Raw genomic sequence first — 23,561 nt, 5'->3', positions numbered from 1 at the left:
GTCACAACACCACTCAGCGTCGTCGTTGTCGAGAGCGACAAGTTGAGACGACAACGCTGAACCTCTCATTTATCTCTCGCCCCTTCATCTTTTTGAGGATATTTGCATTCTCAGACTGCCGTTAACAAAAAAAAAAAAAAAAAGCACACCATTCTGATTCACATTACGTTGGCAAGCTTTAGGGAATTGCCCCCTTCACCCCCTCCTCAGAGCAGACACTGGGCAGCAGGCCCGCTGGCTCTTTTCACCCGCTGCAAATAATAGAGATGGGCCGCACTTGAGTTTTGTCCTTTTTTCACTCTTATATATCATCCAAGCAGAAAATAGAAAGGGACAGAGCAGGAGAGCTAACTGATCTGAATTCAGCTTTCTGGTCTTTGGCTGCTCCTCTTTCAGTTAAATCCACCTGACATCCAATCTGTATCCCTCCCCTATTTGGCTTCAGTCGATCGCTGGCATAACCTTTTATTTATTTATTTTCTCCCAAGGAGAGTGTGTGTAGCAGGGAGGGAGAAAGAGGGAGAGCATTGAAGCAGCTTTTCTGACCATCTGGACACTTGGATGGCTTACTGGATGAAACACAAGCTGATAATGACTCAAGCTACAGTAAGTGGAGTGTGTGTGTCTGTGTCTCTACGCACATACGCACACAGACACACACACACACACTACCCAACCTTTTCGAAGTTCTCTTTTTAACAAGATTGTCTTTATGAGCGAGTCAGCTATTGGTGTGTGTGTTTGCCCGGAGCAGGATTCCCACTCTGTTCGCTGGGTTACTGTCATACTTTCCACTTCTTTTAAGATATGTAAAGTGTATTTTTGTTATATAAATGTATAATAAAATTGTCTGTACATAACCTGCAAGTTGCTCTAAGCTTTTTTTTTTTTTTTACACACTTCACATTCACCCCATTATACCCTCATAGATTCGCTTTCCCCTAAATTTTCCACCCGCCTGTCCTCTCTGGTGTTCACTACCAGGCCTTCTTCACACCCAACCCAGTTTTGACGTCAGAGTTGCTTTTTCTCTTTCAAGCTCCCACACACACACACACACACACAAAGAGTGTTTCTCAGGGTATGATCTGGCACAAAGAGGCTTGCGGTCTTGGCTGCAGATCTTTGCCGTGATGTTCTGTGCTGTGACCTACTAATCACTGATGGAAAACAGTCTTCCCTGCCTCAAACACATGAGACAAGTCCTCTGTCCTTCCACCTGGCACGTCATTATTGTACACATATTGAAAATGATGTTCCACTGATAAAATATAACCCTGTGATAAGGTGCAGTGGTTCCATACAGGCTTAATTTGGGTATAGTGTTTACAGGGCTACTTGGCATGCTCAAGATATTCTATTTTAAGGCGTTACATATTTTTTTATCTGTGTCATTTGTGCAATAAGATCAAACTAACCTTATAACATCTTGAACAAGCAACCTAGCGTTAACTAGTTTGGGCAACATAAGTGAGTGAAGGAATTAAAGGACCTCATGATGGTGGGTGCTATCTGCTGGACATCCACTGTCAACAAGTAGAATGTATTACATGTGTCTGCTATTCGCATTTTGTTTTGAATTTAGTGAGATGAACTGGTAGACATGATATTAAAGCTGCACTGATTTGTTTGGCCACGTCGAGGGCAGAGGACCAAGCTGAAAATACAAAATTGACATATCTTACAAAGTTGATATGGCTAACATGTTAGCATTTACACCACCAAGCAGTTAGAGTAGCATTAGCATTTATTTGAAGTCATGTTTCTCTCCACCTAATGAATGTTAGTCCAATATTCAGTCTTTTTCTGTTTTTCAACTCCTAAGGGAAATATCTGCATTATGTTCACCAGCTACGTTAGCTAGTTTCAAACTTTGTCCATGTGGTGCTTGACATTTAGTGTACGGTGGGTTTATCAGAGCCTTTTCACTAAAAACAGCTGCCTGCTGCAGCTGGAAACCAGGTTCATGAGTGGTGAGACTGAACCAAAATATTTAAGTTGGATCCTTAAATCCAAAACAGTGAGCTGAGAGATGCTAGTATGCTACGTTGAGCTGAGGGGAACTGTAAATTCAGGTGATAATTCTATGAGAGTTTGCCTCCACAGGCAGCTACTTTCACATTACACACAGTCATTTGACCAATTGTTAACATAAAAAATACTGATTAGTGCAGCTTTCAAGTTTCTGTGTTGGATATGAAATTTAAGCTGTTTCACCAATAAATTCTGTGGAAATACCACACCTCTGTAAAATATATAGTTAATGCTGAGTTTCAAGAAGAGTAAAACATCTTAAAAAGTATGTTGTGACAAATTTTTAAAAAAGGTTTTGGGCCACCACAAGCTTCCATAACAGCTTTGATGCTTCTTGGCATGGATGTTACAAGTCTCCGGCGCTCTACCAGAGGGACGAACAGCAATCTTCCAAAAGATGTTCCGTCTTTGGTGTTTTGATGATAGAAGTGAGAGCACTGTCTATCACATCACTCCAAAATCTCCCAAAAGTGTTCAGTTGAGTTTAGGTCTAGCAAGTCATCCTCAACCTCATTCAATGAGTCCTGAATGGAAGCATCAGCATTTGTTATGTCTCACCACTCTTTCATTCATGTTTTTCCTTGAATTGATGCTGTCTCTGTATTTATGTCACAAGATGATATTGATTCAAATAAAAATCACCTCCTTAACAAGAGGCCACAGGGCATTTATTGATTCATTTTGTGCAACAAGGGACGAAAACATGTCACAATGTTACATTCACTTCGGCAAAATCTTAGTTACAGTGGTGACATTGTGTTTAATCAATTAATCAGCTCGTTTCAAGAGCTGAGAACTACCTCAAGTTTCATTCAACACAACAGGAATGTCATTTCAAGGCATTAAGAGATCTTTAGAAAACACTGGGATGTCTTAGATATACCAGTGGTCCTCTTCTACCTAGAAAGTAATGAGGTACAATATTGGAAAAAAAAATGGCACACTACAAGTAGGCTATGCATAACACAGCACCAGATACACTTGCCAAATGTGCAGCAAACTATACTCATACTTCCTTATTTCAACATACCGCTCTTTCTGCAAAACAGTGGAATTCATGCAAGAAAAGAGGATACAAGTACTTAACTTTGACCTGGACTAAAATTCATTAAGAAACGTACATCATCAAAGGTCAAAGGTTGACTATTCAACTACAATCATACATTTTGTTATAGCTCGTCATGACCTGCATATTCAAATAACACATCCAACGAAGTAGGTTTTCAGACAGACGAATTTGACCACTGTCTATGTTCATCTCGACAATAACAAGATATCAGGTGACTCACCTCGCCATGTTTAGAATATGTAGTTACCAAGAACCTTACAAGATGTCCAGTAATCACATCAAAGGAAGAAACCTTGGAACCATTTGATTGTCTTACATGCATTATTTCCCTTGAAACTGATCCAGCCCAAAACTAAAGTCAGGTTGTAGCCTTGTCCCTTTGTACCACCTCTGGTCCATAGTCCATATTTGTTTCTTGATCATTCCCTCTCCAATCACAGGATCTTTTCAGAGACAGCAATATAATATGCAATACCTGAAATATCCTTAGAAATGTTTTGTTTAGGCCATTTTATTCTCCAAATGTTCCTGTTGATTTCACATGGAGAATAATGATCAAAGTGACAGCGTTACAGGGTGGGATTACCTGAGTGTGCAATAGTTCGACCATCAAACAAAAGTCTTTCTAGCGGTCTGTTTCATAACAGTCACTCCTTGGTCTCGCTGCAGAAGCCACAAAAAAAGCAGCCATCTGGGAATGAAGAGGGGGGGGAGAGGATTATCTGGCAGTGAATGAATTTCCTTATGAGCAGGGAGGATCCTCGGACGGGGTCAGGGGGCTGCAGGGGGGCACTGTGCTCAGGGACCGGAAGGCGAAGATGGAGGGATCGTACGTGTACCTGGGCGGAGGACGACTGCCAGTCAAATTCTGTGGACAGAAAGAGAGACAAGTGGTCATGGTGAGTGACAGGCCTGTCAGAAGTAGGTGTTTGGGTTAATCCAGCTTTTGAGCTTTATCGGATGGAAATGGCATGTGCCAAAGGGCCAGGATTACCTGCTGTCCTTGAGTTATAGTATTATTGGTAGTCGTCAGTTCACGTCAGTAGTGACACTGTTTTGTTTTTTTCTTGATGCAGCATAAATGTGTGGTCGTGTCATGAGACTGTGAGAAAAGGAACATAAAACCAGACTAGCAGTGGTGGGAAAATGACTGCACCTCGTTAGAACACTTGCACTGTGACTTTGTTTTTCATTCACGCTGCAGGTTCGGTGACATAAATGCTTTTCCACTCACAGAGACATCCCCCTCTGAGCTGAACCTCGTTTCTTGTGGCTCTACAAGCCCGCTGTCTAAAATTAGCCCTGGTCATTTTCCTCCCAACAGGAAACGACAGGAAATGACTTTGTTGGATTTGGCAGTGAGGCAGCACTTTCTCCAGAGCCTGCTGAGGGGGAGTGAAGTTAGTGAGAAGGTGGACTGAGAGAGATTAGGACCTCGAGATAGATAGACTCAGTGTAATTAGAAGCTTTTCCCATGGGTCTGAGAGAGAACTTAAGTGAGTGTGGGCTGTGTGTGTGCTCAGTGTCAACAATGTTTCTCTTTGCAAGCACCTCTAGGAAAACTGACATGGATGCATCTCTGCAACTGGCTTCCACTGCAGCAGTGAGATAGTGAGAGAGTGCCCCATTGCTACTGGAAAAGTACTCAGTGACATCAGTGCATATGAAATAAGCTCCATTAACGGTGCATGTGAGGCTACAGGTGTTGCTATGACTTCAGACAACATCTTTAGGGATTCAACACTGACAACTGAGCCACAGTAACATGGCAACAATTCCCAATATCACTTAGAGCGCTTTTATCTACCGATGTTAATATAAACAGGCAAAAAGTGAGAAGTGGAGAAACAAATCACAGCCCATGAACAAGTTACAGTAAACTTGATAGATGTGAACTGTGTTAAGATGTTCTCCATATGGTAGCTGCAAGTCAGTCCAGCTGCGGGGGAGTCATACATCAGGATGGCTCCCTATCCATGTTAGCAATCCCCTCAGAGTTGTCTCTTGGTCACATCTGCAGTTTGATGGACATTTAGGGCCCAGACGGGTCAAACAAAGTACAAGTCTCACAGGTACAAGTTCCTCAGTTTGTGGAAAACAGTACCATCACATGAAGCAGTTGGAAGGCTGAGTTAAAACACCAGTAATATCTCACTTATCTCACGCCTCTTCCCCAAAATTTAATTTTGTTATAAATTAGTCCTGTTGATCAGTAATTTAGCCCCCAATCTGCACATGTGAAATACTTTCAACCCGTGTTACCAAGCCTTCTGTTGTTGCAATAGTTTGACATTCTGGGGAATATACTTATTCACTTTTTTTGCTGAGAATTAGATGAGAAGATTGATACCATTCTGATGGTAAATATGAAGCTACCGCTAGAAACAGGTTAGCTTAGCTAAGCTCAAAGGCTGGAAGCACAAGACTCTTGACGAGAATTTCTGTATTGCAGCTCTGTTACCTCGACAACAGACTTCACCGGCTCTGTTCACAATGTCAACAAATATATCAGATCATGGAGACCCCAATACTGTGTAATTATTAAGCAACAAATATAAATTTCAGTAATCAGTTCCTACTGAAATGTGTCTGTAGTACCATTTTCTCAAATAAAGCAACAATGTCCAATCCACAGCTAGCGTGGTCTCATAGATAACACTGTAATAGCTGGCATAGCGAATATAGTCTTCAGCCGGCAGTAAATGTGCTAGCTGATTAGCTTGCTAACGATAGTGCTAGCTCAGTTACCTCATCGGTCACATGACATAGTGGTTGTCAAGAGTCTCCCACTGGAAGTAGGTGGAAACAGCTACCGTGGCTCTGCCCAAAGGTAACACAATTAACTAAGTTCACTAATTAACATGTTATATCTCATTTATTTAACCTGTACAAAGACCAAAGTGGAAAAAACATTTCCAACAGTCTTTATACTAAGACAAGCCAACTGGCCACTGGTGGTAGCTTTATATTTGATGGACAGACATGAGTTGTAATTCTAATTCTTCAATAACCATATTTTCCAAAATGTCAAAGTATTCCTTTAAAATCGGTGTGTCCTAATGCTAGGACCAAGAATGTCTTCACATCACATCCAAGTCATGAAGTTTCCCTCAATCAAAAATCAAAGCACATTTTCCTTCATTTGAGTTTTTCCTTTCCATCCTCTCCATATCTGCACCATTTCCCTCACCTCAATCAATCTTCGCCTTGCCCTCCCCCAAATCTTTCTGTACAGTGGCTGAAACCAGACGCCATCACTCTTGCCTGCTACAGCCTGGGAAGCTCTCATCACCCCACTCTCCTATTGCCCCCCCACCCCTCTTGAGGGGGAAGGCCTCAGCAGCAGCGACCAAAGCTGTGTTTTTCATACTGCTTCCACATGACCCCCCTTAAAACACACACACCCACACACACACACACACACACACTACCACCACCATCGACCTCCTCAACCCCTTAACAACTCCCATGCTTGAATGCTTGAATCCAATCTCAAAGCTGGGGCCCCATCCAGATCCAGTGTCTCTCCTGGATCCAGGCCAGGAAACTGAGGGTCCACAGATAAAAGAGGGGGAGAAAGAGAGAGGTGGGAGAGAGAAAGCAGCAGAGAAAAGATGTAACAGAGGAGGAGAGATGGGATGGCTCACGGTACGGAGTGGTACAAAGGGTAGCAAGAGTCAACACAAGCCTCCAAATGGCTCATCAATCCCAAGACTCGCTGTGTACTCACTTCAAGGAAATCTATCAACTGGAACATACCCAATGCCTACAGACGTCACTGACGAGGACAACAACACTACCAACTACACCAGTGAGAACAGAGGATAATGAGCAATATCTCTGTGTATCAGTGGAGCTAAACAGATAGCAGCCGGCCAGGCTATAAATGGAAAATGACTTCATCCCTGGAAATACACCACGAGGGAACCGCAAAACACTCCACCTCCTCTTCCTCCTCCTCAACTCCATCTCTCATCGCCGCTCACTTGTTCTCCCTCAACCACTCTCAAAGATCACTTTATACAGATTGGTCCCGCTCGTACATACCTCTCGCTTCTATGTGGAGGATTGGAGCAACCTAAATGCTGTTACAGTTGGTGTATGTGTGTGTGTGTGTGTGTGTGCGTGTGTACATAAACAAGTGTGTGATGAGGTTCCATTGACACTATCCCACACAAGGTGATAATAACGTCACTTTTCTCACCACACTGTGCATCCTTCTGGAGTGCCACGCTCTGTGCCAAGATGCCCGGGCTTGTTCCAATCGACTCTGCTTCTCCAGCGTGCTTCCCTTACTCACTACAAACACTATCCACTGAACCTATGCACAGTGGCAGTGCTGAGTTGGTGGATGATTATTAGACATTGTGTTAGGAAAACCACTTTAGGGGAAGATCCTTCAGGATGCAATCTTGGGAAAATACCTTTGTGTTTACAAAGCTATTTAGGTGAGTAAATGTACACTTCGAAGACCGCTAATGGGACAAGTGTAAAGCTGAGCTATTAAAGGTTGTTGAGTGAGATCAAGAGATCAAACGAGACCAACCTGAAAAAGAGACAAGACTGCATTTTTCCTTCTTGTTCCTTTGTCTTAGGTATCAGTGCAGTAAACAGAGTTTAGCTTGCCGCTGTTTGCAAAAGGAATTTGATAGTGCTATCAGATTTGCAGACGTCTCAGGCATGGCTCTGTTGCTAGCATGGCATGGGAACAAACGCTGTTGCCAGATGCTGTCACAGTATGCAGTTGGATGGACATCAAGGTGCTGGCGACAAGACAGGCTGGGCTGTTCATGGGGGCCGAGCAACCTTATCATTGCTGTAATGGACACCCTGATCTGGACTGCCTATTATGGTTCAGCATAAAAGGAACACCAGTGTGTGAGTGTGTGTGTGTGTGTGTGTGTATTCAAATTAATACCACTTGTGTAAACAACTTATCTTTATGACAGCCATCACAGCAAAGTTTTAAACTGAGCACATTCATCATGGCAAAATTCTACAGGAGGGTTTTTGTTCATTTACTATGGGAAAGTGTATGTTGAATAAAAATGAACTCACCCGAATCTTTATAGTCCGTGTTTTCCCTCCGCAGTTCTTTTTCAGCAGCATTTTCTGTGGAGAAGAAGAATGTAGAATGACAGCTATGAAGAGTATATAGTTCCTTTCCCTCAACATGAGTAAAACCTCTGTAGCATGCTGGTGTACAGTTCAATAAACTTTTGGAACCCAGATGAGTAACTGTACATACCAGGCTTATGTGCATGTGAATGTTGATTCTAAGTATATTTTACTTAAACCTTTTCAAAATTTAAAGAACATCTGATGTGACAAGACCTGAACACTGGCAGTCAATTAACATTGATTCAAGATGATCAAGGAAGTGAGTTAAATCCAGCTGTCTCACTAAACTAAACAGTCAGTCAATGACACTTATGCAATATCCTGTCTCCCACTCCCCTCCATGTCCACGCAGCTCCACTATTCTCAAAAAAAAAAAAAAAAAAAACCAGCGGGGGTGGAGGGACCACACAATCATCGAATTGTCTCGAGTCGGGGATGTAGCTTCTAAGGGGGAAGGGAGCACAGGAAAGAATGGAAACACAAGACTCCTGCTGTTGTGATGTGGGAGAGAGCTGGTGTGCACTTGCCCTCATGCTCACCTCCTGCCAACCCTTATCTTTTTTTATCAATGGCACTACAGTCCATTTAGGTGCAAGCTGTTTGGAAAAAAAAAAAAAAGATAACAAAGATAAGGTGGCAAAAATATGCACATTTTTAATAGTGTATGGGATCAAGTGACTCAGTTTTATGTAATTATCAAAAATATCATGACTTTAGAAGAACTAACTTTATCTTACTCAATATTTGACTTATATTGATCATTTTGTCCTGATCTTGTTTCAACCTACACAACTACAACAGAGTCATCCTGCCTACACCAGCCCCCTCAACATACATGAGTGACGTCCAACAGGTCGGGAATGACACAGACATGAAGAACACAAGAAACAACATATAAAAAAGGGAAAAGTGTTGAAGGTTATCTTTGTAATTGTTTTAGGATGTGCTTTGAGAGTGGATACTTTTTTAATTATTATATATGTTTTGTTTTCAGTGACTTATGACATTTTAAATTGAAATGACTTGGTGTAAAATATGAAACATGTTTTCTGAATAAGTATGCCTTGGGTTGCCTTATCTAGGCAAAAATTTAGTATAACCCTTAGTGAAATAAATCAGAGGATGATGTCAGCTGTGACAAATGGCTCTTTAGTCGTTAGGAAAAGTCTCAAAAACAATGTTATGATTGTAAAATGGCGAGTAAGAAGGTATAGTAGTAAAAGGGCTGCTACATGTTGACTTTTTCACTCTGCTTGTAAGAAAATCATGAAATAAATGAGTGTAAGGTTGCAGCTCATGCTGGTCACATTTGGCCACAGTAGCCTTGTAAGCTTGTCTTAGATAGTCATGGATCAGTAGAGTCAAACAATGACAACTTTGATTGCAGCTTTCACTCATCCCACATCATAGATGAATCTTCACCAGCTCATACATAACAAAAAAAACTATTATATTATATAATTAGATCTGCAACAGCAGATATTTTAGAAGTCTGCTGTCTTAAATGAATTTATCAGGGAGCAGGACATGAAAAGTGTTTTGCAACCCATCCTAGATATTAGTTGTACACTGCTCTTCCACCGACCACACATATCACACACAATTCCCCTGGTTTTGACACCTTTAAATTGCTTTTTTAAAAGAACTCGTCTTTCTGCTTTGGTTTAAACTCCCAAGCAGCATCCATAAAAGAAATTACACGGTGACAGTGTGGAAGTCAAGGCGGACTTCGAGACTGGAAGTTGTCCAGCTAAAGGGTTAATGGGAGACTGGAGCCCTGTCTGCTAGCTACCTCTATAGGCCCCCTATTGTATTCCCTGCAGCACCTCCCATTCCACTTGACTGAGTGTGCACACACTCTCACACATACAGACACACACAGATACAGCAACAAACTCATAGACAGGAGGATGCACACATGCAGACACAAAAAGACAGGCAGGATGATAGACGCGTACCCCAGCGCGACACACACACACTCTCTCTCTCTTCTTTTTTTTTTCCTTTTCACCCCTCTCATTGCTGCCCGCTGTCTCTCATCATCTGTTCTTTCCCTCTAAAAACCCCATGGACATATGGACCCCTGAAACCTGCAGTTTCTCTCTCTGCAAACACACACACACACACGCTCAGGCGCACACACACCCTTTCCCATCCATGGTGTGGGCCAACAAGTCTATTGGATTTTAATGATTAGTGGACCAGCTTCTCCATGACTCATTAGTGGCTGTCGTTTTTCTGTTGTTTATTTAATCCTCTCCTTCTGCCTCCACCCCTCCATCGTTTCCCCTCGCTCGCCAGCCTTTGTGAGAAATGAGGGCGGACATCTGCCGTCCGTGCCTCCCTCTCCTTCATCCCTCTCCAGCCAGACCACCGTGGTGGCGAGCGTCCGGCTATGGAAAGGGAAGACTTTGTTTGCTTGTGCGAGCGTGCACATTTGTGTGGCCATGTGTGTGTGGAGGGAAGCTGGTTAGACTGCAGGGACATCTTTGTATTTATGGAGCAAATCCGCAGCCCAACATAACTGTTTGTGTTGTTCAGTGGGTGGCGTAATGCTCATCTGCTGTTTGGTACTTTCAACATTCTCTCTGAAATACACATATTACTACAGTGGCAGGTAGTGTATAATAACTGTATTGATATTGCCAACATATATACTTCATCTAATATTGAAATGTTTTGTTAGGCAAAGTGGTTATCTACTTTTAAGTATTTTGGAGTATAAAATGAATTTAGCTAACAGGAAGACATTACCAAACCACCATAGTGGTTACCATATCCTGTAACAAAGATATGCAAAACCTCAGCTCATCATATTTCTGAAATGTACCGTTTAATTCAAAGAAATATTTGTTCCTCTCTTCTATTCTGTAGATAAAGCAGCTGAGAAAACTACACAAAGAACAAGAACAAAATAACAAAGGTGATTAGGTGTGTGTGTCATATTACTTTATTTTGGACCCTGGTAATTAAGAATGAAGGTAGTCTCCAAGCTAAACATCTAACTGATATCAACTGAGAGTTCAATAGTCTGACAGTGATGTGAGAGATAAGTAATGTAATAATTATGCAGATAATAGTTAAATAGTTGCTAAATGTCCTGAGAACATTACTACATTGTCATTTTACATGTACTTGCATCTACTCAAGTTCTGTTCTGAGGTACGAATTTGAGGTACTTGTACTTTACTTGAGTATATCTATAATTACTTCTATTACTTCTACATCACTGAGCCTATTGTACTCATTTGACAGCTATATTTCCTCATTACTTTAAAATTATTGTTTAAAACATATGATTAGCTTACAAAATATGATGCATTGCTTTAGATTAAACTACCCAATAGGATATAAAGTAATTAAAATTAGCTCCACCTCCACCAGCTACAATACAGTATTAAAATGCTACTTACACATTAATGCAGCACTAATAACAATCTAATAATAAAATATATAATAGTATACCATTTTCTGCATTAAGTACTTTTACTTTTGATACATAAGGTACATTTTGGCAATATGTAACTTAAGTAATATTTTTAATAAAGTACTTTTACTTGTAATGGAGTGTTTTATAATGTATTGCTAGTTTTATTTATGTGAAGGATCTTCCTCCACCACTGTCATGTTTTAAGGCCGTCTACCCCATTCACACTCCTAGTTTAAAGTGTTACATGGAATGAATAACATGGTGATGATTTGAATGTGTAATGTGTAAGTTTTAATGTGTACAATAAGTGTCATGCCAATCTGCCTGTTACATTATGAGATACCGTTTGACATATTGGGCAGTGATAAAGTATTAAACTATAGTGTGGACTACTAACCTGTTGCATTTTCTCTAGGTCGAGACTGGGCCTCCCTGGTTCCCCACCGTAGCTATGTCGATACTTTCTGTAAGGTGCTGACTGGTCAAAGTGGGTCAAAATGATTGGCCGTGCCACTGGCTGCACCACCTGGAGCTGAAAGCGCATGGGGGGCGGCTTGAGGCTACGTGGTGGGCTGGAGCTGAAGAGCACAGGGCTGGGGGAGGCGGCCAGGCAAGCACCTGGCTCAACCAGCGGTCTGGCAGAGGCAGCTGGCGACCCGCAGCCACAGAGGTCCCGCACCTCCTCATCGCTGGAGGTGCTACTGTGGTGATCGCTGTGGCGCTGGGGAAGTGACACCCACTTCCTGTTGTCCCCACAGCTGATTCGCTCCAGCTCTTCCTCTGAAGAGTGGCGATCCAGATTGGCATCTAGCAAGAGGCGGAGGCGTCGTAATCGGGCTGGAGAGAGGGGACCCTGGTTGTGCTGCTGGCTGGTGGCCAAAGGGGTGAGGGCGCAATTTCTCCGTCTCTCTAGAGGAGTCAATACACAGGAAATGTCAAAGAAGAAGGTGGAGACACTGATACAAAAGAGTGGAAATACTCTTAATTTACAACACTGAATTTGTGATTGGTCAATTTAAGGGCATTCCTTGACAAGCATATTAATCAACATGTGATGGAGACTATCATCATCTATTTATAATGAAAATCATTTGGTGGGCAGAGGGCACATACCTCTGTCAATCTGTGCAAGCTCCTGGTTCTCTCCCTCTGAGTCATCACTCTCCCCTCCCTCACCACTGCCATGGTAAGAAATCTGGAAAAAGGATTGAGCTTATACTGTAGGTCAAATATGCCACATAGTAATACTTGGAATATTAACCCTTACATAGGTAAGAGTTGGAAAATAACCCTCCAAAAAGCCTCCCCTTTTTTCTTTGTTTAATTCAAAAATTTCATTTGCTTTGGGATCAATTATGACGGATGTATTCAGTTTCACTGAATCAGTTGAGGACAAGAATATCAATTACAAAGTGCCACTTAATACTTAGTCAGTCACAGTTCAGAAGCTCAAAAGCTGGCACACATATCCAATTAAACATTCATTACAGTTTATCAAAAGTACATCAACACAGATTCAGTTCAAGTCCAGATAAGTAAAAAGTAAAACATTAGCCATTGCAATTTCCCTAGCTGACCAAAAAACAAATTCCTAATCTGCAACATCATTTATAATGGGCCTCCATTAAAAAAAAAAAAGAGTGAGATAATTTCTACAGCTGCATTACATAAAATATGAATGCTTTAAGTCACAAAAAGCAGGACTGGTAGAGTCAGGATGCTGTCCAAGTTCAGGCAACTCTCTGTTCCCACAGACTGTCTCTTTAAAATCAATTCCTCATCTACAGCAGTAGCAACAATACAGATACCCTGCAGACTGCAACGCTAAGAGTTAAGTAATGCGCCTCACACTCAGTAATTACCACTCCGAGGCCTCGCTGAGCAGCTGCCATCTGTGCTTGTGTGTGTGTGTGTGTGTGTGTGTGTGTGTGTGTGTGTATGCTTACACACATACATACACACCAACATACACAGTGTCCTCCCTTCTACTCTCTAATACACACACACACGTACATGCACACGCACATACACACACCTCCTCTTCTTTCTGAAGCTCTTCAGAAAGAGGGAAAGGGGAGAAAGGAGCCACGGTCTCAAAGCCCAACAAGAGCAGACAGCATTCAATTCATTTTAAGTGTGAATTCCACTGTATAATTTACAAACTGTCCCACAACATGTTATTTTGGTGAAATCAAAATCATCTTGTCACATCACTTAGCTGTATCTAACACACTCTACTGTAAACACATAATGTGGTTTCTGAAAATGCCCACAAAATGACACACATCTATAAGATCCTTTCAATGTAATGTAGTGTAAGAAAAATGCTAAATTAAAGTCTGATGGTAAAACATTAGAAATACAGTCTGCATATATAGACTGATGACCCAGCACAGTACTGAATACTACATTTCAAGGTATCAAATAGCATAGGATATAGTCTAATATTTCAGGGTAAGATCACCATTACTGACATTTAAGATATCTGGATAAGGCCTGAGTGCAGCTGTCTTGCCTTTCAATGGTACAAGAGTTGCGGGACAGATTCTCAATGAACAGGCCCAGAGCCAGTGTACAAGACTTGGCTCTCGTATGATGGAGTCTTGAGTTAAACAGCGTCACTTCATGAACTCCGCAGGAAAATTACACCAAGGAATAACTGTGGGAAGGAAATGTATTTTGGCAAGTGGCTGGCTTGGGGTTTGAGCTAGACTCTACACTCTAGTGAATTATTGTTGGGCAGCATCCATGAAGCAGCTGAAATCCTATTAAAAGTTACTGCAGCCGGATACTAAGAATGGAGCGACACTGGTGGTTCATAAACCTCATGTCTTAATTGTACTCAGAAGAGGCATCAGTTTAGTGTGAGACATTTACATCTGTATTCATGCTCAGTGAGATCAGCAGGATGATTACTCATAGTTCTTAGATATTTTACCATTTAAAGCTGCAGAGGTAACAAGTTCTCTGCATCTTTTGATCTAGAAGTCTGATGCTTCTCCACAGAGCACTTACTGTCAAATATAAACTGACAGTAACAATTTGGTCTTTTCTTCCCCTTGGGGACCACCTCAGAAGATGCTGTTAATGGATCAGACAATAACAGAAATATAGAACGTGTGTGGTTCACTTGAAGGATATTGGCTGATGTCTGAAGTAGCACACATAAGTATTTTGTTATCACATTGACACGAATCACAACTTGAATAACTAGTACTCTATCTGGGGAATAACTACTTATGCAAAGAAGGTCTGTGTCAACAGACCATAAAAAGTTCAGACATGCAAATCACATCTGGGAGTGTAAAACAAAGACTGAGTGCACACACAAGTATTTGAATGCTGTTTCACTCCCAGTACAGTTTTTGAACCTCAGTCGAGCGTGGGTTTTCTAGACTTTGCAAACGTGAGAGATGTCATGACATCTGATTTCTCACAATTATCTGGTATCAAAATGTAAGGAAGCATTATAACAAACTGTAACACCATCTCTTCTGAAATATGGTGTTAAATTGATGTTCTCGTGCAATTTTGCTCTAACATATACAAAATAGACTTTGTTATTGAAAATGTCCATAAAATCTAGAATCAGCAACTAAACTGATGTACAAGAATGAATTTGTAGTCTGCGTGTTATCATCACACTCAAGTTTAACAGCTGGATCTGACAATATTTGATGTACTTGATGAAAATATGCTTATAAAACTTCTTGGGACAAACACTTCTTCTTGCTAGGTTTTCTTGTCACTTCCAGTTCTTTATAAAGCTGTGTGTATAATGCTGTGGTTAAGCCTGGATTGCACCACTCCAACCTGGATAGGCTGCTTCATACTTTAATCCCTGCAGCTAAGCATCGATACCGCCTTTCCAGAAGTGTCAGTTTCGGATGAACAGCAGTACAACTCCAGCACTCCTTCCCTGATAAGGAGAAAAAAAACTGGCCAGAAAAAAATGACGCTGTGGCTGTAGTGATACTACATACCAACTAAAATTAGTAGTGTGTTTTTGTTTTCTTTCTTCAGTTATAAAGATGGACTATTACAGTACAGGTAAAATGTATTAAAACAAAAACACCAGCTATCACTTGTCCAGGTGGACCTGTGCTGGTTGGATTATGAAATTCATAAGGTGGATTAGTAAAATTCACTGCTGTGTACTGGCACCACATGAAAAGTATTTCTGGAAAAGTACCCACATGCACTCTGATGAGAGTAAAAGTAACAGTGTTATATTTATACAGCAAGATAAGGAACTAAATGCAAAGTAGAAAGTACACCATGTATACATGAAGTGCACAAACACAACCCAATCCAATGTTCGGTCAGGACCACCCACAGTCACACCCTTCCCCACACGCTTATTAGTCATTAGCATCGCATTCATGCTGAAAACAAACCGTGGTGAAGGAAATGTGCTAAGCTAAAAACAAGTGTGAAAATTACATTTAAAAAGCTAACTGACCCTCTGCTACTGCTTCCACATTAGCGTGCTAGCCATAGCTCTGTAAAAGCCTTGAATAAACAATACGTTCTCCAAACATCATTCAAATATTATCTTCAAGTCAGTCATTTGTAGTGTTTTCCATCATCTCGTCCAACTACTAAATCTGGCTCCACTGCTACTTTGCATGACAAATATTCAAATTATGTTTGAGGTGAAGATTTCTTACGGCCATGAGAGAAGCACAGACCTGCAGTGCACCTGAGAAAACCTCTTTATCTGTTTCTAACATTGTGTGTTGTCCACAAAGTATTTCACTGCTCCGTTTAGAGGTCTGAACCTTTGAGGGAAGGATGCCAGTCAGGTGAATTAATGTTTACATGATGATTTGATTCGTTAATCAATTCTACTATTATGCGATGCAATATGCAGTGCACATATTTGAAAATATCAAGTGTGATATGATTTGTTGTGCACTACCTATTATCTATAATTCCTAGAAAATTAGTTTAAAAAGTGACAAGGAGACAAAATGTCATGACCATGGCCATTTATAATTTGGCAGGTTTCAATACATTTAAAGATTTTCTCTAATATGAAACATTCTAGGCTGCACATTTGGCACTTTGTCTTTATCATAGCTGCACAACTTCAGAATTTATAGATTGTCTAACTGAGCTTGTGATTTGTATTGTCACACACATGTGTCTATTAAGGCAAAGTAATAGCAGAATACTTGATATCATTCAGAGAGCGGGGAGACACATGAGCAAAGTGAAAGTGAGCCTGCATGAATAAAGCATAAAAACTGCTTTTGTGCATACATGCCAGGACAAAGAGTTGTGTGTTTGTGTGTCAAGAACAGTTGAATGAAATCCTTGTCAGTCCCTTGCATCGCTGAGCAGCTTGCTAAGCTGGATCAATGGCAATGTCACAGTGTACACACACCACCCAGTTCACACACATATCAGCTTTGCTCTGCCCTTCCACACTGACATGGACACTGTCACACTCCATTCCCCCTCTCATGAAAACACACAACACAGGGTCAGACGTGGTTGATTCTCTTTCCCCTCACACTCCAGTGAATCTTCCCCACAGAGTAGTGTAAGTAGTCTTGATTAGAGTACGCTCCTGGGAATGGTACTGTAACAGGGCCTAAGTAACCTTTAGTCCCTATCCTGCAATGGTCATTCAGCCCGGTGACCACTGAGGTAGACTTTAAACGAGGGCTGTGCGATATAAACAATATATACACTCAAGTCATCGCCATATAAAATTTAAACAATAAGAAAATTAGAAACTTTGATGTAACTGTTGATAGGAAGCAATGCCTGACAATGCATAACAGTCTATAAAATCACAGGAATTAAGCTATTTGTAACCAATCATATGGCAGTATTTATAACAGTCCACGCCACAAACACGGTTGGTTGACTTGGCTGAACAAACCACATGCTACTGTTTTGATTATACAAGAGTCATCAAAGAGATGAGCGCTCCTTCAGAGGAAACTTCAAGTGTTGACAGAGAAAGCGACAGCTCAGCGGTCACAACAACCATAAACAAAGGAGATACTGTGGATAAACAAGTCAATTTTATTTATATAGCGCCAAATCACGACAGAAGTTATCTCAGAGCACTTTTCACATAAAGCAGGTCTAGACTGTGCTCTTTAATTTACAGAGACCCGACAATTCCTCCATGAGCAAGCACTTGGCGACAGCAGCAAGGAAAAACTCCCCTTTAATGGGAAGAAACCTCGAGCAGAACCAGGCTCTAGGTGGGCGGCCATCTGCCTCAAACAGTTGGGTTGAGAGAGAAAGAGGAGGGGGAGGAAGGAGGGAGAGAGGGGGAGGGAGAGAGAGAGAGATGCACAGCAACAACAATAATAATAATAATAATTAATGTTATTATTATTATAAAAATATGACTAATAAATGTTTTCCACAGAATTAGAATCTATGTGTGGCAGTAGCTGATGGTATTAAATAATACTGCATATAAGGTGCTCCACTGCAAATATTTTAATTGCCAAGCACTTAATGACAAATAAATACCTGAATGAATGCATTATGTTGGAATTGTATTGTCATTCTATGTAAAGCACATTGCGTTGTCCTTTTTTTTTTCAATTCTCGTTGCAAATTCTTCTCAACATTAGTTTAATGTTACATCCTCCATGGGATGACAGGAGGTCCACTACCGCCCTGCATGCTTGCTAATAACTTATTTGAAAAGTTGGGTCTCCAAGATAGTGTTAAGAACATACACTAACTTATCAGAGTTAACTTAAATGCATCGGTTTTGGAAAAATTTGTGCAGAGGTGTTCATGATACTAACCATGCGTGATGTCAAGACTGATTTGGCCAGACGTCTTCTCCGCGGGGAAAAGCCAACAACTAGTAGTGCTTTTCATTAGGCTAATTTATGCTTCCTCGCAACCACAAGTGTATCCTCTGTGGAAGTTTTTTACCTCTTTGATCGAGTGTCTATTGAATGGTCTGCTGATCTGATGGGAGAGTGTATAGTCACGCTGTTGTGGAAACTGCTTTAATGTAGTAATATTAATATATGTGATTATAATACAGCAGATCAGGAAAAGCACCTGTGGAACAGGAATGACGGCACCAACAGCAGTTTTTCATATTTATTCATGAAATAAAAATTACTGAATCATGAATCAATCACAAAAACACTCTGTAACTTTATTGTTTTTCTTCATAAGCCAAATGCTTCTCCTTTCTTCTTTTCCGTTTCAAGTACGTCTCAGTTCCTTCAGGAAAATATGGCGCTGCACAGCTGCATATCTCCTATAAAATCATCCTGAGCGTGAAAAGCACATCAGACTTTCACAAACTAAAGCTGCTATAGATCTATAATCAAATGAAAAAAAACTGGAGCCATTATCAGGTGTTTTCCTTCCAGCTATCACTATGTAGCCTAGAAATTAAGTAAAAGTTACTTAATAATTTCTATATATTGATAGCTGACTTGATGAGCTGTTTGATGAATATCAATTCTTCCGTCCTCACATCTCTTCCTCGCATCTCTCGCATCCTTGCTGGGAGGAGCTGAGAAGCAAGTAAGAGACGCGAGTGAGGGAAGTAAGGAGACATGTTAGCTTAACGAAAAGCACACATACGCCGCACCTCTTCTTCTTCTTTGGTTTTACTGGCAGACTACAGACCAGCGTTAAAGGTGCATGCTGCCACCTACTGTACCGGAGAAATGTTTAATATCATGCTATTCACAGATGGGTCTGTTGTCATGTGTTTGAGAGAGAGAGAGAGAGAGAGACACAGAGAGACAGAGAGAGAGAGGGCACGCAGCTCCTAAAATAGAAAATCAATATGTGGCGGGCAATGTTGATATTGTGGCAGCTTGCCACAATATCAACATACCTGAAACACTGTCACTCAATGGAGCACATAGACTGCATGCATTTACGGTCACAACCACCAGTGAACCCGTCCCCTGGAACCAGCAAAGAGCTGCTGACAGAAAAGCCCCAACAACAAACTGTCCTGTCTGTGTTTTCTAGTGTTACACTATATCGCAAGAAAGCAAAAAGACACACAGACATAGGCTAACACATGCTGTTGCTTTTTTCTTGCAAAAGGCATGATTTAAGAAGCTAATGTAAGTAATGGATCTGAAAGCTGAAAGAAAAGCTTTTCTGACTTTGCCCTTTTGGAAACCAAGTTTGTGTGAGTTTAGTTTTTAGTCTCCTGTAATGCTTGAAGGCTGTTACATAACAAAAAGTTTACACTGAGAAGATTTAAGTTGATTTTTGTATAATTTTCTGTTTGCAGCCGATACAATTCTTGGTCATTTTCACATTCTGAATCCACTCAAAGTAAATCCTAACAGAAATTTAAGTTTAAGGGAACTTTGAAGTTCAAAAAATATTACCTTGATTCATATCATGAAATATATTGATACCGACTGAAAAAAAATTATTGTGATAAAACTTTTTGCCAAATTGCCCTGACCTACTTCAAACTCAAATATTATCTGTGCTACTTCTGAAAAGCATGACGACGTAGAAAAGCGCTCTGCTAGAACAAAAGATCAAATTGAATCCAACTGGTGCCAGAATTCTGCTTTAATAATCATATTCAAAACAATAGACGTCACTATTAAGGCATACAGGAAACATGGACTGAAAGCGGGCTCACATCTGACCATCAATGGCTGACTGATAGCAGTACCTTTGCTTGGTTTTCTGGCTACACCTTAAACATCAGTACTTGTCTGTACTTGAGTCCTTTAACCAAATAAGACTTTTGGTTAATTTTAAAAGGACATACCACCAATGACACATGAAGATGAGTTTGCTTGTCATGGAAATGACTTCAGTCTGTGAGAACAGTTGTATAATGACCTCTCTGGATCTGGAGGGTGAAAATAACCCTGATGATGTCATCATCGTGTGCTATGAGATTACAAAATTATAAAAAAGCCTGCTTTACAAACTGGGAATGTAGGCTACAGTTTGAAAGCCATTTATGATGCAAGAAAGGTCTAACAAAATCTGCCACTGAGTTGCATTATGGGAAATGCAGTAACAAGAGACAACAAAAATGAATTAGGCGATCGAAAGAAAATTTATTGCCAACTACCTTTTTAACCAATCCATTGTTTTGAGTAGAGCTGCAACAATTAGTTGATTAATCTACATGAATCACCAGCTATTTTATCCACTATCATTTTGAGTCATCTATTATCTACTAAACTAAATATATTTGGGTCATGGACTAATCAATTATAGTCAGGATAAAAAGAAGACATTTGAGGATGTTGCCTTTAGATTTGGGAAACAGTGATTAACATTTTTCACCATTCTTGGACATTTTTCAGACCAAACAATTAATCGATAATGAAAATACTCAGTTGCAGCCCTAGTAGCATTCGGTGTTTCTGTCTGATCCACATTAGAGGCTAAGGGTCCAGATATTTCGGCCTCTGCTGCATCAGTTCTCTCGCAACTTTTTGGAAGTGCAGTAAATCAATGGAGTACCCCTTTAAAGAACAGTTCCAGTCTATTGATTCCTATCAATAGTAACGACACTGTACTCACCAAAGTTGTTGGGGCAAAGAAAGACGAGTGTCCAGAAAGAATCCTACCACTGAGCAGAGCAACAAACACAAACAGAAGTAGACAATAGGGACGGCACACTTTCCCCTGTATCCTCAGCCAGGCCTTTGAACGAGAGCCCTTTGGCACAAAATGGCTGCCATGCGACTATACAGTTGGTTGACGCACAATAGTGTTGTGGATGGGGCAAGTTAGTGACCCATGCAGGATACAATTCACCCTTCTCCTCACCAAAAAAGCGGCATTATGTAAACTGAGCAGGCGGTAACAATTGGGGAACACTTCCAAGGATTCAGTTGTGGAAAATTGCAGGGTAAAGACTGTAGATGTCGGGACAATTATATTTCACAACAATAAGGTTTTTACTGAAATGGTTTTTTTTATAGTCTTTGTATACATCCAAATTAGCTTCCACTGCTGCTCCCCCTCGCAAACCACACACACACACATCAACCGTTTCCTCTTGAAAACAAGCCGTTCCCTCTGTAGATGAAGAACCTGGACTGGCTTCACAGGTATGAATATGTCACTCAAATAGATTATCCTGTCTTACACACGAGAGAACTCTGGCCAGTTGGTGAGGACATATTATTCTCTCTCTCTCTCACACACACACACACACACGTATGATTTACTTTCTCGAATGACAAACAGCTGAACTGCTGCTGATGAGTCAATGAGTGTCCATCTGGGAGCGGGACAGTTTGTTGACATGCCACATGTTTACTGATGTGTTTGTGTAGCAATGTGGATCTCTGGTTTCTTCTTGTAAACATCAGGTCAGGACCTGCAAGCCATGAAGAGAAAATTCCCTCTAACATAGTAATGAAGGGTCTGAGGTGCTTAGAGGCGGAAAATACCTCCAAACAACACGTGCTTGAATATATCAGAACACACACAGACTATTTCCACAGAGTGGCTCAGCTGCTTTCATGACTGTACAATAAGTATGCTGTCTGTCTCCCAGTTTGTGTGTGCATGTTTTTGTTACCTCATTGGGACCTTTTAGTATAAACACCGACATTGTCAGGACCAGTAGTCCTCATGTTGACCAACGCCTGGTCCTAATGAGGCAAAATGTTATTCCTGGGGTCCTGGTCAAGGTTAGGGTTAAGGTGTGAATTGAGGTGAGGTTAAGGTTAGGCTGTCCACAATGAATAGACGTTAGTGCAATGTCCTACAACAATAGCTGTACAAACGTGTGTGTGTGTTTAAGAAAGAGAAACAGAAAGAGAGAAAGTGTTAATGAACTCACAATAACCCCATTCTGGTTACAGGCTGATAACTCGCAGTGTTTAAGCTACTGCGTAGTCAACTGGCCTACAAATGAACAAGTCACAAGACAAAAGTAAAGCCACGCTGTTCACAAACAAGCTCATTTCTTCTCAGCCGTACTGAACTGAGTATTTCAGTACTGTACAAGTGTACTGACAACTTCTTCCCATGGCTTTAAATTATGTTACAACAGTAGTATTACAATAGTAAGTAACTTAGACAAACTTACCTTCAGTTGAAAAGGATGTATCTCATTGAGTGAATGTCTTCTTAGCTTCTTCGTCAGAGTCTTTAGCATTTTTGCTTGAGTAGCTTATGGCTTATCCCCTACAATAACGTTTTTATTACTGTCTCTTATGTGACGGTTACAACTTCATTAGCTAACATGAACGACTTTAGCTCATTTAAAAGAAGGCACACGGGACTAACGTTATCACTTAACTGAAAACTGACAACCACAAAAAAGAAAGAAAAAAAAGAAAAAAAAAACACCGTGAGCAGCTGCAGACTCTTAGCTCCAAGTTAGCTAGTGTCGAAAAAGAAGATGAATCGAAATTCGTTAAACTGCGTAGATGTGGCTTGTTTTCAAAGGCTGTGCGTAGCAAACTTGTTATTTTCGAGTTCATTTGAGTCTGCGTTGTTGTTGTGGAAAGTCTTTTTCTGTTCCTCAGGCGGCTCTGAAAGACGGCCCACTCGCCGGAGGCCCGACTTACTTCCACTGCTTAATTCAAAGATGTTACGAAAATTTAAAAATAATATCAACTTGTTCGCATTCAGACACGCACACTCACACACATACACACAACCAAATGCACACCAGTTACACGAACTCACAGAGTGCTCCTCCAGCCTGAGCGTCTGGCTCTCTGATTGGCTGCACTGCCGAGTGACGTCACATTTTCTGTCAAGGAGGAGGGCTGTGAGTTAAAGCCACATTATCTGTCTGTTTACTTCCCTCTGTCATACCAGGATCATAGTTTATATGCACTTAACTAAGGTACGAGAGGTTAGTCGGTGAACTGAAAATCGCCTATTTATTATTATGTCAAAGTTGTTGTGTTTTTAACATCCATACTTGTATTTAAGTTC

At 40.8% G+C, this 23,561-nt stretch overlaps 1 protein-coding gene across 1 annotated transcript; it reads right to left on the bottom strand.

Annotated features, from left to right (window-relative positions):
- Nucleotides 1-89: 89 nt before the first annotated feature.
- si:dkey-16j16.4 lies at nt 90-23,318 on the bottom strand. Its single transcript, XM_044376011.1, has 5 exons — nt 22,702-23,318; nt 12,768-12,849; nt 12,052-12,563; nt 8,162-8,215; nt 90-3,971 (listed from the first exon to the last, which is right to left on the bottom strand). The coding sequence occupies exons 1-5, from the start codon at nt 22,768-22,770 to the stop codon at nt 3,846-3,848; spliced, it is 843 nt and encodes a 280-aa protein (XP_044231946.1). The 5' UTR covers nt 22,771-23,318; the 3' UTR covers nt 90-3,845.
- Nucleotides 23,319-23,561: the final 243 nt, after the last annotated feature.

The sequence above is a fragment of the Thunnus albacares genome, chromosome 15 (genome assembly GCF_914725855.1).
Source record: "Thunnus albacares chromosome 15, fThuAlb1.1, whole genome shotgun sequence".
Taxonomy (NCBI): domain Eukaryota; kingdom Metazoa; phylum Chordata; class Actinopteri; order Scombriformes; family Scombridae; genus Thunnus; species Thunnus albacares.
This window is presented reverse-complemented; position numbering and strand designations above follow the sequence as displayed.

Bases quoted from the DNA above. Each gene is read 5' to 3' on its own strand.
- si:dkey-16j16.4 (XM_044376011.1), bottom strand. From the start codon at position 22,770: ATGCTAAAGACTCTGACGAAGAAGCTAAGAAGACATTCACTCAATGAG. The intron at 12,850-22,701 runs GTAAGTTTGTCT...TCCTTTTTCCAG, and splicing joins TACATCCTTTTCAACTGAAG to ATTTCTTACCATGGCAGTGG. The intron at 12,564-12,767 runs GTATGTGCCCTC...TGACTCCTCTAG, and splicing joins GCTTGCACAGATTGACAGAG to AGAGACGGAGAAATTGCGCC.